This window comes from Muscardinus avellanarius, assembly GCF_963383645.1.
Source record: "Muscardinus avellanarius genome assembly, chromosome: 11".
NCBI classification, from domain to species: Eukaryota; Metazoa; Chordata; class Mammalia; order Rodentia; family Gliridae; genus Muscardinus; species Muscardinus avellanarius.
Window position 1 is genome coordinate 18,450,091 of NC_137797.1, and position 16,972 is coordinate 18,467,062.

Here is a 16,972-nt window from a genome sequence, read left to right on the forward strand (position 1 = left end):
GAGCCTCACTAAGTTGTAGCTGAAGCTGTCTGTGAACCCAGATCCTCCTTCTGATGAGGTATCTGCTCTAATAAGCCTTCCCTTATATGAGATTGGGTGTTTTTCCCATGCTCTTTGTCTTATACTTGACACTTTGACTATAATATGCCTTGATGAAGGTTGTTTGTTTTTATTGAATCCAGATCAGGTCCTTTGAGCTTCTTTAATCTAGATGATACCTAGATGTCCATATTTAGCTTCTTGAATCTATATGTCTAAATTTCTTTAAAAGGTTTGAGATGTTTACAACCATTATTTTGTAAAATAGGTTTTCAATACCTTCCCCTTTTTTTAATCACATTCTGAAATTCCCACAATGTGAATATCTGTTTTTGCAACACGGTGTTCTCTAACTCTCATAGGCTTTTTAAATTCTTATTAATTGTTGTTCTTTTTTTTTTTTTTTTTTTTTTTTTGCGGTTCTGGAGATGGAACCCAGGGGCATTCTACCTCCGAGCTATACCCCCTACCCTATTTTTTATTCTTTATTTTGAAACAGGGTCTGAGTTGAGGAAGACCTCACTAAGTAGCTGAGGCCATCCACGAACTGCAATCCTCCAGACTCAGCCTCCCAAATGCTAAGATTACAAGCGTGTGCCACCATGTCTGGCTTGTTGTTCTTTTTATGTGACTGGTTCATTCAAAAGACCTGTCTCCACGTTTGGAAATTTTCTTTTCTGCTTCGTCTAATCTGTTGTGAGAGCTCTCTGATGTATTTTTTATTGATTGAACGTTTTAGTTCTAAGATTTTGGATTCTTGGTTATTAGTTCTTTGGTTCTTTTTTGTGATTTTTATCTCTTCAGTGAATTTCTCAATCAAATCCTGAATTGTTTTTCTCATTTCTTTGTATGGTTCATCTGTATTATCTTACATCTGACTGGATTTCCTTAGGTTCATTTTTTTTTTTATGCTGGAGATTGAACTTAGGACCTTGTGTATGTTAAGACAAGTCTCTACCTCTGAGCTCTACCCTAACCCCTATTTTATATTCTTTTTAAAAGGCATTTTGAAGGTTTGTTTCAAATTGAGATCTATTTCTGGAGAATTATTTTTTTCCTTTTGAAGGTGTCATGTTTTCATATATCTTGTGTCCTTACATTGATGTCTATGCCTCTGACATAATGTTTATTTCTTCTAATTTTATGAAGTAGCTTTCATAAGAAAAAGATTTTTTTCATTAAGATGCAATACAGGCTGTCGGTTGCATAGGTGCTTTGGGTTTGGTTATGGGGAACTCAAGAGTGTAGCCTCTGTGATTTTGTTCATCTTTGATATCAGCAATGTCTGAGTGTTTCAGCAGTCTAGACGCAACAGTTCATGGAGGCAATTGTGTGACTTCACAGTGGACATAGTTTCCGAAGCTCTCCATCAGGCCCCATGGAGTCAAGCCCTGATGGCACTGGAACTTGTGGCGGCAGCGCCCATAGTCTTGGTAGCACAGGATGGAAAGAGAATTTCTCCAAGTGACACCAGGATATGGCACCAACAGCCGTGGTTCCCCAGCCACAAGATATAAAGAAGCCCTTCCCTGGGACTCTGGTGAATGTGGGAGATGCCTGGGCTTACGGTACATGCAGTCACAGTTCTTGAACCACAGGGTAGGATAGGGCCCTCCCCAGGTACCACCAGATGAGCACAGCAGCTGCTGGTGTCTGTGGCCCTGGAAACCATAAGTGCAAGGTTTTAGAATGCAAAGGGTCATTCCCTAGGTTCCATGGGGGTGATTGTAGTTGGCTCTGGGATTTGTATCACTGTTAGATGCTTTTTTTGGAGCTATGGGACCCAGATGACAACTTCTCCAAGTCCCAAGAACTAGCACAATGGTACCAGGGCTTTGGGCACCAGCAGCTGTGATCATGTTCCCTAGCTTATCTGGGACAGGTTACATTTGGGCCTGTAGTGTTGGTTTCCATGCCCCTTCATGTGTAGGACATGGGAGAAGCCTTTACTAGAACCCACTGGTTGAGCGTGGGTGGTGCTGGGGCTGTTGGCTTTGGTATCTGCTATATTAGAGCTATAGGGCATGGGTGAGAATGTCCCTAGGTCATATGGGGAAGGCTGTTTTGAAGATGAGGCTCATGGTGTTGGTAGTTAAGAGTCCTGGAGCTGAAGGACACAGCTCTTGTTCCCAGGTACAAGCTTGAGTGATGCCTGTGTCTTTTGCACCAGCACCTGCAGCTCCAAGGCTGTGACCTGGAAGGTTTGCTATATTCCTGGAGCAGAGGGACTTGGCTGGGTACTTCCCTAGCTCCCAGTGGACAGGTGTGGGTGAAGCCAGGACTTTGCAAAAGTGGCTACAGTTCCAGGGTTGTGGGCTGGAAAGAAGACCTTCCTGAATTCCCATGGGGCAAGTGAAGGGGTGGGGAGTCTCTGATTTGTGGCTATGGCAACCATTGGTCCTGAAGTTTCAAGGTGCTAAAGAGTCTGTCTTCTGACCAGTGCGGTGCACATTGGCCCAAGACTTCTGGGAGGGCTTAGCATTCAGCTATCAGTCCCTAAACCAGGATAATCTCTAAAAGTGGTTGTGGTAGTTTGAGTTCTGGGGCTGGCAAAGGTCTGAAACAAATCTCTTCTTTGGAGGAGAAAAGCCATTTTCAGACCAGCCAGCTGGCTGAACTGGGTCTAACGCCTGTAAGTACAGTGGCATCCCACGGCCGCCAGGACTGCGGCTATGATGGAGGTTGCTGGCACTTTACCATCTACCTTTCGCCTGCAACATCATGACCCCACTACAGGCTGGAAGTTTGTGAACTGCTTTGTTCTTTTCCCAAGGTTGGCTTTTGCTCTCCATGCTGCTTAGGGCTGCGGCCATGTCTGTGTTAATTTCCAGGGCTCTCTTCCTCAGTTTCTCCTTTGCTGCCCTGACTCTTTTCTTATAGGAGTATCTTATAGGACATCTCCAGTTGATTCTCATCCTTTCAGTGAGATACTGAGCATTCACCTCGTAAGCTAGTCTCTCTGCTAGGCACTAAACACGCAGAGATGAACATAGTTCTTTAACACTAGGGCGTCCAGAACAGAACAGACAGCGGTGATGTGGCTGCTGTACCCAGGTCTAGTGGGTGACTCTCAGGCAGCACGCCCTGCTTTTATTGATGGAATGTGACATCATGGTCCCCTTTTACCTTTCCCTTTATGCCCTAATCAAAGGCTCTTTTTAATTATCTCCAACAGAGAAGCTATTAGGCCCTATTGTGTTTCTTTTTTTTTTTTTTTCAAATGAGGAAATTTAAGCTCAGAGTGGTAAGAAACTTGCCCAAAGGAAGAACCAAGAATTAACTCCACATCTTACAGTGCCCAAGTTCAGGATTAGTTCTAATATTCCATACTTTCTTCACATCCAAAATAGACCGTCCTCATTAAACCTTCTGTGATTCAAAACCAGTCTTTGCCAGGGCAACACTAGAGAAGAATCAACCTTGTGCACTAGATAATAGAGCTTAAAGCACAGCCTCGTTGTCGGCATGTGTCCTGAGGCCTCTGAGGATCACTCCTTCCTGGTAAAGGTGCCAGAGCCGGAACTAGAGAACTTAGCTGTTTGGGACCCAGGGTTGGTGGCTCACCTTACTGGCCCGAAGAGTAAAAGGCGTGGGGCTCTGGCATGGGCTCGGAATTGGGCTGGGCTTCCCCCTGAGGGGACAGAAATAGTAATGACACTGGTGCTGTCCATCTGCCGCTACAAACACTAGCTGAACGTTAACTGTGAGCCGGGCACTGAGTTCTGTAGCCTATCATTTAATCCTCACGACATTCTCACAATCGAGGTGCAGTTATTATTCCTAATGTCAGTTAGAAAGGTTAACTTACCTGCCTTAGCCAGGCAGTAAATGATATGGGGCGTGGGATTAGTAGGTGGATAGAGAAGTGCTCTTAACCACTAGGCTGTACCTGTGTCCAGAACCAGTGAACATTAATTCATTCTCTTCCCTCTGTCCCTCCCTCTCTCATTGCAGTACAGGAGATTGAACCCAGAGGCATTCTACCTCCAAGCTACACCCCCAGCCCTATTTTTTATTCTTTATTTTGAAACAGGGTCTCACTAAGTTGTGGAGGGCCTCACTAAGTTGCTGAAGCTGGCTGCGAACCTGCGATCCTCCTGTCTCAGCCTCCCAGGTACTGAGATTACAGGTGTGCGCCACTCTTGATTCTGAATTCCTTCTACTGCTTTCGGGGTTTGAAAATTAGAGAATTCTTCTACTCTAAATGGATCAAAGAAAAAAAATCTATGTGATCCAAAAATGTAGTCCATCATAATGTCCTTCATATTTCTGATATTCTAAAAATACACATGTTGCATTGGTATTTGAATAGCCCTTTAAAATATTAAGACTCTATGTCTATATATACAAAGCATATCACTTTTTAATGCAGTAACCTTCTGGTTATTGTTCTTAGCCTTGCACTGGAATCTTCCTTGACAAGCCTGGCCTACGTCATTTACAAATGAGTGCTCATTTGATATACCTGGAATAAAGGACTGCTGAATAATTCCATACTTTTTTATTCCATTCTTCCTAGGACTTATTCCTTCTTCACAGATTTACCACCTAGAAAAAAGCTGAAACCTAACCGTGGTTTTGAAACTATAGGATGCTATTAAAATATCAGAACTAGACAGTAATTTGGTGATACACATGTGTAATCATAACACCTGAGAGGCTGAGACAGGAAGATCGCAGATTCAAGGCCAGCCTCAACAACTTAGTGAGGCCCCCCACAATTTAGTGAGACCCTCTTTCAAAATGAAAAATAAAAAGGGCTGGGGGTGTAGCTCAGAGGTAGAATGCCCTTGGGTCCAAACCCCAATGTCAAAAAAACAAACAGAACTGTTGTGGTTTACTGGGAGGCTAGCTGAAAATAAGATGTTTGGGAAAAATTGAAGAAAATGTAAAGAACCACAAGCACCACGCTGTTTTTCTCGTGAAAAGGTGGTCCTGTTAATTAAATGTTTCTTCTTAGACATCGGCGGTTCAGGCTCACGGTCATATTCGGTGGGTGGGAGTGTCTGAGCCGCAGGAGTAATCTCTGGCATATTCTTACAGGTGTTCACCTTGCTGTGGATTGCTGACTGGATGGTCCACCACTTCTGGAGGAAGGGAAAGGACCCGGACAGCTTCTCCATTCCCTACCTGACAGCCCTGGGCGACCTGCTTGGAACAGCATTGTTAGCCTTAAGTTTCCATTTCCTTTGGCTCATTGGAGATCGCGATGGTGATGTCGGAGACTAATAAATCCTACAAACTGCTCTCTGACTACCAAGGAGGAAAACACAAGACAGCCACTTCTGGCTCTCGGTCAAAGCTCTTAAATCGGTCGTTTGGCTTTTGCCAGGGTAATCTTCAGTGGGCCCTGATTCAATTAAATGGCCTTAATGTTTTTTTAAGGAATTTGTGCTGAAGCCACAATGAACTGTATTTGTGCTGCTTTTTGTAGAATAAATAATTTGACATAGACATAGGTTCAAACTCAAGCTCTGAAATTAAATAGGAAATAATATATATAAGATGTGTTTACAGTGAATAATTTTGAAACCACAGACAAAGCAGAAATGTAATGCAAGGTTCAAGGAAACAGAGTTCTAGGCTAGCCCTCTTTTGTCTTACAGATGTGTTACACTGCAAAGCATACTTTGGATGAAAGGTACCAAACCAAGCTCCTAACAATCTTCACTACGCCCACATCTACGCTAGCTGAGGATAGATCTACCAGTTAATTGCTCCTAAACTGACCTAAATATGTTTTGCTGAGCCTAAGATAAATGCACTTTTACCTGCATCTAAAATTACTCAGTGCCAATGCTAATTCAGTGTCAACTCTGCAAGTTTTTGGCAGGCTACCCTTTAAACACAGGGTGATCTTGAAAGATCGTGAATGAAAGCAAGGGACCGTTTCTGACCATTGATTTGCTGAAAAAAGTTGTTGACCTTTTTTTTAGAAAACATGACAGCAAAAACCAGAAGATAACCTGAGCTGCTTCTGTAGACACAAGATGATGTGAGAAATTGTGTGAGTATGAGAGAGAGAGAGAGAATATCACTTTTGTTAAAGAACTAAACCTTGCATTTTTGACAGTAAAGATTGAAGACTGTTGTGCTACTGGAATTATAGAATTACAGAGTTATTCTTAAGTACATTTTATTGATTTTTTTTATTTGGTCCCCAAATTTTGCTCTTGACCAGAATTTTAGTATTTTTCTCTACAATTAGTTTTTTATTTTCTAAAAAAAAGTATGATTGAATAGAATCCAAACATAAGATTTAAGATGAGTAAGTGGTTTCTTTGCTCTTTTAAAGAAGCCTATCACTTTTACTCTTTTAGGAGAGAAGTTAGTGGTTTGCCTCAGTTAGTGTTCATGCCTGTACATATTATCTACCTTCACAGGGTTGTTTTATAGGGGAGCTTGTCATATATACTGCTGTATTCCTCAAATATTTTTCTAAAACTCTGGCCTACAGTCCAAACACTTGACCAACATCTTAGCTATTAAATAAGGAAGCATTTTTCTATCACATACCATTCATTTTTTTAAAGTTCTGTGCAATCTCTAAGACTCTTAGATAATTAGTAATTTAAAGTGATGCAGGAATAAAAATGTACATTAACTTTGTTGTGGTTTAAGTTGTGAGTTAGTGTTATATAAATATTGGAGACATATTCTTATTAAGCTCTTTAAGATAAGGGGGCTGCGGTTTAGAGTTATATATTTTTGCTTGTTTTAAAAATTTATTCCATTCTCCTGTCTTATAATGAAACTTTTAAGGCAGAGAACTAAACTAATTACGGAATTTCTCCTTTGGAGAGTTATAATGTCACACAGTGAACATTCTTATAACAGAAAGAATGATTAAGATTAAGGTTTAGCTGCAAAAATGTTTTCATTTTTTAAAAAAATCCATGAATAATCCCTTTGATTTATGGGAAAGCATTGTAAATTACTCATTTGCATTTGAACTCTATGATTTATATGCATTTTACATTTCTTGATTTCTACTGATTTCTTTTAATCTGAATAAAACACAGAGTAAGCCACATCTTTAGAGCATTATCCAACAGTTTTACTCAGTGTATCACCTACTCCAAAGCACGTTCAAATACATCCTATCATTTAACACTCACCCTACCTGTGAAGTAGGTCAGACAGGCATTCCCATCTCTGTCTTACAGTGGATGAAACAAACTCAGAAGTGATGTGAAAGATGTACGGTGCAAAAAGGCCAAGCTGTGTAGTCTCTAAAGTGCAGTTCTTGGGTCCTCTAGACCAGTGTTCTTTCTGTGACACACCTGTGACCACCTCCAAATGTACCAAGAGTCCCTATGTCACTCACTGCAAAGAAGCCACCTGGAGAAACAGGGTTTGCCAAAGTCAAATAGAGCATTACCACATCTTCTAGAGTTCCGACAGGGAAGCCTCCATCTAACATATCTGAATGGTGAGTACGGCCAAATGTAAATTATTCATGTTCTCAAGATGAAGGAAAACCAAATGAAAATATTTTTATAATGAAAACTTTAGAATGAAGAAGAATGCCTTATTTCATAGAACAGCTAATGCTACTCCCCTCCCTGCCTCGCCATTTGCCCTAGTGACAGTTGCCAGGAGGGGAGATTGGACTTTTGTCTCCTTTCCCTTTTGCTACTCAGCTTTGTTGAGAGTGACAAAATGTCTAAAAGACATGTGACGGGGAAAAAAAGAATGGAACGATCAGTCGCACGTTAGCTGCATTAGTTATAAAGGGAGATAAAGCCCTTTAAAATTTCTTGCTGGTCTTTCAAAAGTATTTAACCAATAAGGTGACTTCTTTTATTTACCCATATATATAATTTATTATCAGGTCTTCTATAATATAAATTTATAATATTTATTTTTATATCACATAAAAACTACTTTCCAAAATTCTTCCTTTCACTAATTTATCACTTTATTGACATGGATAAATTTTTTGAATCGTATTTTTTATTCTGTCCCACACACCCATTTTTTCTTTCAAAAATAAAAGTTCTTAGAACCTGATAAAATCTAAATTTATGGTAATGTATTTTCTGGGAGACATTAAAGAAAAATCCCACACCACAGACTATCCACGAAGTAGCTGAATGAGGTGCATTTTAGCAACTGTTTTAGGAGTTGGGCTTTCTTGCCTTCCATCTGTGGTACCCCATTGATAATGGGCTTCTGTCATCTAAGATGCTGTAAAATCAAATGTGAATAAAATTGAAGAAATATTTACCCAGACTTATTGTGCATACTTCTTAATGGCTACAGGTCATCAGGCTTGTGTGAGTCTATCCACAAGACCTCAACCCTTTTCTTTTTTCTTTTTTTCTTCTCTTTTTCTTTCTTTCTTTTTTTTTTTTTTTTTTTTTTTGTGGTACTGGGGTTCCTGGAAGCCCTTCTACCTCCGGGCTACACTCCCAGACCTATTTTTACATTTTTATTTGGAAACAGGGTCTTCTAAGCCAGCGCACACGGCTGGCTTCGAACCCGCGCTATCCTCCTGTCTCTGCCTGCCAAGCGAGGGAATTACAAGCGTGCGCCACCACGCCCGGCTAACCCTTTTATTTTTTTATTTTGAAGCAGGATCTAAGTTGCTGAGGCTGGCCTTGAACCTGAAATCCTCCTGTATCAGCCTCCCAAGCATTGGGATTAGAGGTATGTGCCTGGATTATAGATGTTGTTTTCATGCAGTATTGGGTTGTGATGACACCCAGACCGCCCAGTACTCTGTTTTTTCTTGCTCCTCATTACCCCTCTTGGGTCCCTTGGTCCACACCTCCACAACTGAGTCCATTGTACTTGCTTGACAGAGTAAGAGCTCTGGTTAAATGCAGCTTGGCCTTGGCTCTGCCTGGACCTGAGTAACTGGACATGGCTCACACGAAACACACAACTGCCCTAGCAGATGACCTGAGACATCACCTCAGCCCCTAGCTTGCCTGCACTCCTCTAACCCCCTCACTTCCTGGGAGATCAGGCCTTGGCCTTCACCACAGCACTGAGAGTATAGCTGTCAAGGTCACCAACAGGCTCCATGTTGCCAAATCCAGTATTCAGTGCCCATTAAGTCTGACCTCATTCAATATCAGAAAGCATTGGACACAGTCTCCTTCCTCCTTGGGGTATTTGCTTTGTTTCCAAGATTTGCCCTTGCGTTCTTCCTTGTCTCACTGGAGGCTCCTCCTCAGCTTGTTTTGCTGGTAACAACTCCTCAGTGTCTCACTTTTTTTTTTGTGTGTGTGTGTGTGTGTGTGTGGTACTGGGGTTCTTGGAAGCCCGTCTATCTCTGGGCTATACTCCCAGACCTATTTTATTTTGGGAAACAGGGTCTCCCAAGCCAGCGCAGCTGACTTCGAACCTGCGCGATCCTCCTGTCTCCGCCTCCCAAGCGCAGGGATTACAAGCGTGCGCCACCACGCCCGGCCGAGTGTCTCACTTTTGGAATGCCCTGGAGCTCAGTTTTTACCATCTCTTTGCTATTTTTCCTAGGTGATTGCACTCATTTTGTTTTAAACATCACCTGTACTGACTATTCACAAATTTATTTTTCAGTCCCAGCCTCTTGATTCAATTCTATATCTGTATTTCCAAATGCCTGCTGGACAACTCCACAGCAACGACTGCTCAGCATCACAAATGTGTGAACTCAACCATTCACCTTGACCAACTTTCACCTGTAGATTACTGTATCCAACTACAGAATGAAGGTACTTTAAAGGCCAGGATCCTTAACATCTGAAATACTTCCGTCAACGAGAAAGGAAAGACCCACGGTCCAATAGAGACACTGCCAAGGGAAGGACAGTTCATGAACAGTAAGACAGACATGTTCAGTGCACTCAAACTAAAAGCCATGCTCATTAAAATCATGTTGCGATACTGCTCACCTAGCAGATGGACCAGAATTCAAACTTGGAGAAAATAATTGTTTTGGCAAGACTTTTGAGAGATGGACGGAATTTCTGGTTTTAGGTAGAACAGAAAGACAAAATCTTCATACACACGACTCTGGTCGCATATAACAAAGTCATAAGTGCACATCATTTGGCTTTTTAATCCCACTATCACTACCCTCAGAATCAGAATCAGGCAAGTAAACCCCCTGTTCTAGGCCCTCTGCCAATGATTAACATCAGAGTTTGGTGGGTTGAATTCAGTTTATGCCTGTATTTTTTTTTTTTTGTAGTACTGGAGATTGAACCTAGGAGCAGAGCTACATCCCTAGTCCTTTTTTTTGGGGGGGAGGTACTGGAGATGGAACCCAGGGGAGTTCTACCTGGGAGCTACACATCCAGCCCTATTTTTATTCTTTATTTTGAAACAAGGTTTCACTGAGTTGCAAAGAGCCTCACTAAGTAGTAGCTGAGGCTGTCCTTGAACCGCAGTCCTCCTGTCTCAGCCTTCCAAATGCTGGGATTACAAGTCTGTGCCACCATGCCCAGCTCCTTTTGTTTTTTGAAACAGGGTACCCCTAAGTTTAGGGGTACCCCTAAGTTGCTGAGACTGGCCTTGAACCTATGATCCTCCTATCTCAGCCTTCCAAGTACTTGGGTTACAATAGTATACACCACACTCAGCTGTGCCTGGTTCTATAAATAAAAGAATATTAGAATTTAGAATATGGCCATGCCCATTCACTTACATATGGTCAGTGGCTGCTTTCTTCTACATGGTAGAACCGAGGAGCTGCTCGAGACAGCACAACCTGCAAAGCCCAAGATAATTACTATCTGGACCTTTACACACAGAAAAGAAAGTTCACCTACCCTCCTTTAGAGTGAATTCCTCACATTTGAGTCTTTCCTGGCTCCTGGACTAGCTGGGGTCAGCAGTGTCATCTCTGCAGGATACCCAGTGTGGAGCTAGACCTGTGTGGTTTCTGGTTGCCAGAAGCACATGGCTCATGGTTCTGTAAGTCACTATCCAAAGCCTGGGCCAGGGCTGACTTTCTCCCCTTTGGGGCCCCCTCTAACACTCTCCCATTGGTGTAGGGTCAGTTCTGGGACTCTTTGGCCAGCCCCAGTTTCAGGAAGGCAACTTGGTAAACTGGTCAGTCTTAATTATCATCATCTTCTTCTTCTTCTTCCTCTACCTCTTCCTCTTCCTCCCCTCCCCCTCCCCCCTCCTCCTCCTTCTTCTTGAATAAAACCCAGGGGCATTCTACCTCTGAGCTACTGAGCTACACCTATTTTGAAACAGGGTCTCACTGAGTTGCAAAAGTCCTCACTAAGTAGCGGAGGCTGTTCGTAAACTGCAATCCTCCTGTCTCAGCCTCCCAAATGCTGGGGTTACAAGTGTGCACCACACCTGGCTGATCACTTTTACTGGCTACAGTGATGCTACTTTGGCAATTCTGGGTGACACTCATTTCATAGCTTATTTATTTTAAGGGGGGTCTTTTTTTGTCTCTTTTGGAACTGGGTATAGAACCAAGATAGGACCCAGAGTGCCGCACCTGCAATACAGGTGCTTTGCCACTGAGCTACATCCCGGCCCCCGGGTGATGCTCATTCAGACACAAACATTTGGAATTCTCCTTCTTGCATTTCTGGCAAATCAGTGTTGGTGATCTTCCTTGTTGTTGGTTTACTGTTTCCTCACTGTTCCTCATTCTCATATTTTCAGAGTTCTCAGTTTTCTGTTTCTGTTGCCATGTCATCTTCTTCCTCTTTGTGTGTGAGTTTGTTTACCTTGTGGGTTTTTTTTTTTTTTTGCAGTACTGAATATTGAACCCAGGGGCATTTGACCTCTGAACTATACCCCCTGCCCTATTTTTTTATTCTTTATTTTGAAACAGGGTCTCACTAAGTAGCTGAGGCTGTCTGTGAACTGCGATCCTCCGGTCTCAGCCTCCCAAATGCTGGGATTACAAGCTTGCACCACAATGCCGGGCTTATTCTTTATTTTGAAACAGGGATCCTAACTAAGTAGCTAAGGCTGGCTATGAATCTTCAATCCTACTGTCTCAGCCTCCCAAGTACTGGGATTACAAGCGTGCTCTGTGTGAATCTTGTGTGTGTGTGTGTGTGTGTGTGTGTGTGTGTGTGTGTGTGTGTGTTACTGGGGTTCCTGGAAACCCTTCTACCTCTGGGCTACACTCCCAGACCTATTTTATATTTTATTTTTATTTGGAAACAGGGTCTCTTAAGCCAGCACGGCTGACTTTGAACCTGCGCGATCCTCCTGTCTCCGCCTCCCAAGCGCGGGGATTACAAGTGTGCGCCACCACGCCCGGCAGTGTGAATCATTTTTGATGGGTGCCGCTCCAGATTGCTGGTGGAAAAGATGGGTTCAGCTGCTACTGCTGTGTCCAACTGGATCATCTGAACTGCCAGGTCCCTGCCAAGCATAGGGCAAAATGCTGACCGCTTCTGTTGATGGTTTGTAATTGTCAGCCTCACAACAATCCAGTTTCTTCCTAAGGTCTCTGGAAGCTTCAGTGCCCGCAGCCGCCAGTTCCTCCAGCACCGCCTGACCCAGATGGAACTGCTGCTGGTCTCCAGTTTCCATTTCCCAGACAGTATTTGCAAAGCACTTCACAATTCTCTGCTCTTTATTCTGGTTCTGGTTCCAGCACGTTTCAACTTTTTAGTTTTTCACTGCTCCTCTTCCCTCGTTGAGAAGCAGTCTTCCCGGTGGTAGAGTTGCGAATCTCAGTGTGTTTGAATTCTTCTGTCTCACTCTGAGTCACCATCTTGAATTCTCTGGTTTGGTGTTTTTTAAAAATCAGTATCATTCCATAATATTTTTATATACTGTACTTTCACACATATCATGAATCTTTTTTCTAATTCATCAAAAGATTTTAAAATATAAATCAGCTAACTGTATAGTAATATATAATATAATATTAATCTTTTCTTTGAACTTTTAAGCCTATTTTAAAATAAATATTTTCAAGCTGAAAATTGCTGCAAATTATATTCTGATTATTACCTTAGAACAAATTTCTTTTTTCTTTCTTTCTTTTCTTTTTTTTTTTTTTTTTTTTTGGTGGTACTGTTGTTCCTGGAAGCCCTTCTACCTCCGGGCTACACTCCCAGACCTATTTTTACATTTTTATTTGGAAACAGGGTCTCCTAAGCCAGCGCGCGTGGCTGGCTTCGAACCTGCGTAATCCTCCTGTCTCTGCCTCCCAAGCGCGGGGATTACAAGCATGCGCCACCACGCCCGGCTTAGAACAAATTTCTAAAAGTAGGACTAATAGGTCAATGAAAATGCTTTTTAGATAAAATTTTTTTAATTAATTTATTTTTTTTATTGGTGCACTGTATTCATACATCATAGTGGGATACAAACTTTTGTAGACAAACATGCACACATCGCCCAGTCAGCCCCCACCCGATCCCCACCCCATTCTCTCCCCATCCCTCCCTCCCATGCTTGGCTTAGTGGTTGACATCTAGTATTATAGCAATTTATCCAAAATTAAAAATGTAATCTCACATAACAGTTTCATTTGTCGGATACCAAGCTTTTGATGACTTAAAGATAACATTTCAATATTTCTTTTTACTTTCTTTCTTACCAGAGAATATTTTTTTCTATTTTTTTAGGTGAAACTATCATATATTTATATATTTATTTTTCAGAAAAAAAATCTATCCTAATATGGAATATGGACTCTAGATACACAAAATGATCTTGAAAAAGAACAAAGCTAGAAGATAAATATTTTCTGATTTCAAACCATATAAAGCTACAATAATTGAAACAGTGTAGTACTATTCTAAAGGCAGATATATAAACCATTGGAGTTAAATAAAAGCCTAGAGCTAAATTCTTCCCTATATTGTCAAGTTATTTTTGACAAGGTTTCCACGAACATTTGGTGGTGGAAATAATAATCTTTTAACTAAATATTGTTGAAACATAATAATTACATGGAAAAGAATAAAGTTGGACCCTTACCTAATCCCATATACAAATATTAACTCAAAATAGATAAAAGACCTAAATATAAATCTTAAGACTATAAACTTTTAGGAGAAAATCTGGGTCATAAAACCTCACAACATTGAAATTGGCAGTGATTTCTTGGATATGATTTCAATGGCACAGGCAACAGAAGAGTATACAAACTCCCTAAAAAATAAAAAAAAAATTGTATATCCAAAGACAATGTAAACAGAGTTAACAGTTACTAATAGAATGGGATAAAATATTTCCAAATGCTATATCTGAAGGTATATTAATATTCCAACTAGAAATCCTAAAAATTAACAACAATAAAGGCAAACAATACCATTTAGAGATAGGTAAAAGACTAACATAAATAATGAATCTCCACAGATAACCAATCTTAGTTGTCTGTTGGATGGAAAATCTTGTTTCTCTGGTTCTGGTGTGTGTTACCTATTTCTTCTTTGTAGTTAATTTCTTTGAGTATTTTCTCTAGCGCTGGTTTTGAAGACATAAATTCCTTCAGTTTCTGTTTGTTGTGGAAGCTTCTTATTTCCCTATCTAATTTGATAGAAAGTTTTGCTGGGTAGGAAATTTTTGGCTGGAAGTTGTTTTCTTTCAGAGTTTGGAATATGTTACTCCAAGCCATTCTGGCTCTCATGACTTGGTTTGGGAAGTCTGGAGTGATTCTAATTGGTTTGCCTCTGAACATCACTTGGCCCTTTGTTTTTGTTGCCTTTAATATTCTCTGCTTGGCTTCCACATTGGTCATTTTGACAATTATGTGGCGTGGGGATCCTCTTCTCTGATCCTGTCTAAAGGGAGTTCTATAAGTTTCCTGGATCTGTGTATCAACCTCTTGCTCTATGTTTGGAAAATTTTCTGCTATTACTTCCTCGAAGAGATTGTTGATCCCTTTGGTTTCACTTTCTTTTCCCTCCTCTATTCCAATTATTCTTAGGTTAGCTCTCTTAAAATGGGCCCATATTTCTTCAATGTCAGATTCCTGCTGTTGGATATTTTTTTCTAGATTAGAAACTATGCGTTCATTTTTGGATTGCTCATGTTCTAAGAGCGAGATTCTGTTCTCCATGTGGTCTAATCGGTTGTTTGTACTTTGAATTGAGGCCTTTACTTCATTAATTGCATCCTTTATCTCTCTTTGGCTCTCTCTGAGTTCTTTTCGAAGCACCTCTATTATTTCTACAGTTATTTTCCTGATTTGATCTTCTAGAAATCTCTGATTTTCTGTTTTATCGGGTTCTGATGTTGTGGGGTTGTGGGTATTCATTGCTCCAGTGTTATTCCTCTTTCCCATGATTTCAGAAGTTTGTGCCTTCTCTGGGTTCTTCCTTTGGGTCACTATGACTTCACTTAAGGTGTTCTGGATCTCGAGTCAGTAGTATCTCAGACCCCACTACTCCTTTACTGGGTTGTATCACAGATCTCCGACCCAGAGAGTCGATAGAGGCTGCTTTAGACTGTGGGGGGTGCCAGGTTGCACGTTCTCCTATGGTGTGATATGTCTGCCACCACCCCTCCCCTACTGGGTCAAGTCCCAGGGAGTACAGTACTGGGATTTCTCCTCTGTGGCCCACAATTTGACTCACTGTTCTTGAGTACGCAGATGTAGCTGTACTGGATTCGGTGAATTCTCTGCTGCTGCCGCCGGTGGCAATATGGCGCCGCTGCTACGCCCTTGGCCGTGAGGCTGGCGTATTTCTTCTTGGTTTTGATTTCCACTCTGAATCCCTTCAGCGTGTGCTGAGCTCAGCCACTGGGAGCTTTAGATTTTACCTGCGGCGAGAAATCCCGCCTGGCTGTTCCGCAGCGGCTCACCTCGGCTTGCTGTAGCAGTCCGGTGAATTTGCAGCTGCCGCCGGCAGTATGGCGCTGCTGCCGCATCCTCGGGCATGAGGCCGGTGTATCTCCTCTGTGGCTCTGAGCTCTGTTCTCAGTCTGCTTTCTCTCTGGAGCCTGGTGATCTTTTTGTTTCTCTGGTGATGGTGTTTTCTGGCTATGAAAGGCACTGATTTTGTGGTAATGGAGATTGGTTGTTAGCGGGGCTCTTAAGCCCCGCTTTTCTCGGTCGCCATCTTCTTAAGATAAAATTTTAAAAGAAAAACTTTAAATTATTTTTGTATAAGTAATAAATACATGGGCAGGGTTCAACTCCAAAATGGATTGAGCTGGATGTAATGTTACATACCTGTAATTCCAGTTTGGAAGCTGAAACAGGAGGATTGCATATTCATGGCCAGCCTAAGCAAACTCAGTGAGGTCCTTAGCAACTTAGACCCTGTTTGCCATTACAAACAAGGCTGGAACAATTGCCTTGACATTTGTCAGTCACATATATGTCTCATATTATTCATATGACAGATGCAAAAAATAAAGAATAAAAATAGGGGTGGGGGCATAGCTTGGAGGTAAAATGCCCCTGGGTTCCATCCCCAGACACGCCAAAAATAAAAAATAAAAAATAAAATAAACAAAAACCTACCATCAAAGGAAAGCCCAGGTTCAGACAGGTCTGCAGCTGAATTCTATAAAACTTTTAAAGAAAAACTAAACTCAATCCTTCACAAGTTGTTCTGTGAAATTGAAAAAGATGGAATTCTTTCAAACTCCTTCTATGAGACCAGTATCATATTAATACCAAAATCAAATAAAGATACTTCAAGAATATTACAGACCAATATTATTATGAACATAGATGCATAGATGCAAAAACTCTAAACAAAATACTAGCCATGTACATTCAAAATCACATCAAGAAAATTGTACATCACAACCAAGTGGTTTTATCCCAGGAAAGAAGGCTGGTTCAACAAATGCAAATCAGTACATGTTACTCACCACATAAATAGAACTAAGAACAAAAATCACATGATTATATCAATAGATGCTGAAAAAGCATTTGACAAAATCCAACACTCATTCATTGTAGAAACATTGCAGAAAATTCGAATAGAAGGAATGTATCTCAACCTCATTAAGGCAAAATACAATAAGCCCATATTGAATGGGGAAT

General features: G+C 41.3%; 1 protein-coding gene across 1 annotated transcript in view; it reads left to right on the forward strand.

Moving 5' to 3' along the window:
• The window catches only part of SLC41A2 (solute carrier family 41 member 2), a gene marked incomplete at both ends in the record, with an annotated part of 113,291 nt that extends 108,023 nt beyond the window's left edge, over nt 1-5,268 (forward strand). Inside the window, one exon of the mRNA XM_080705140.1 lies at nt 5,083-5,268. Coding sequence (XP_080561266.1) covers nt 5,083-5,268 — 186 coding nt within the window. The remainder of the gene's footprint in view (nt 1-5,082) is intronic.
• Nucleotides 5,269-16,972: the final 11,704 nt, after the last annotated feature.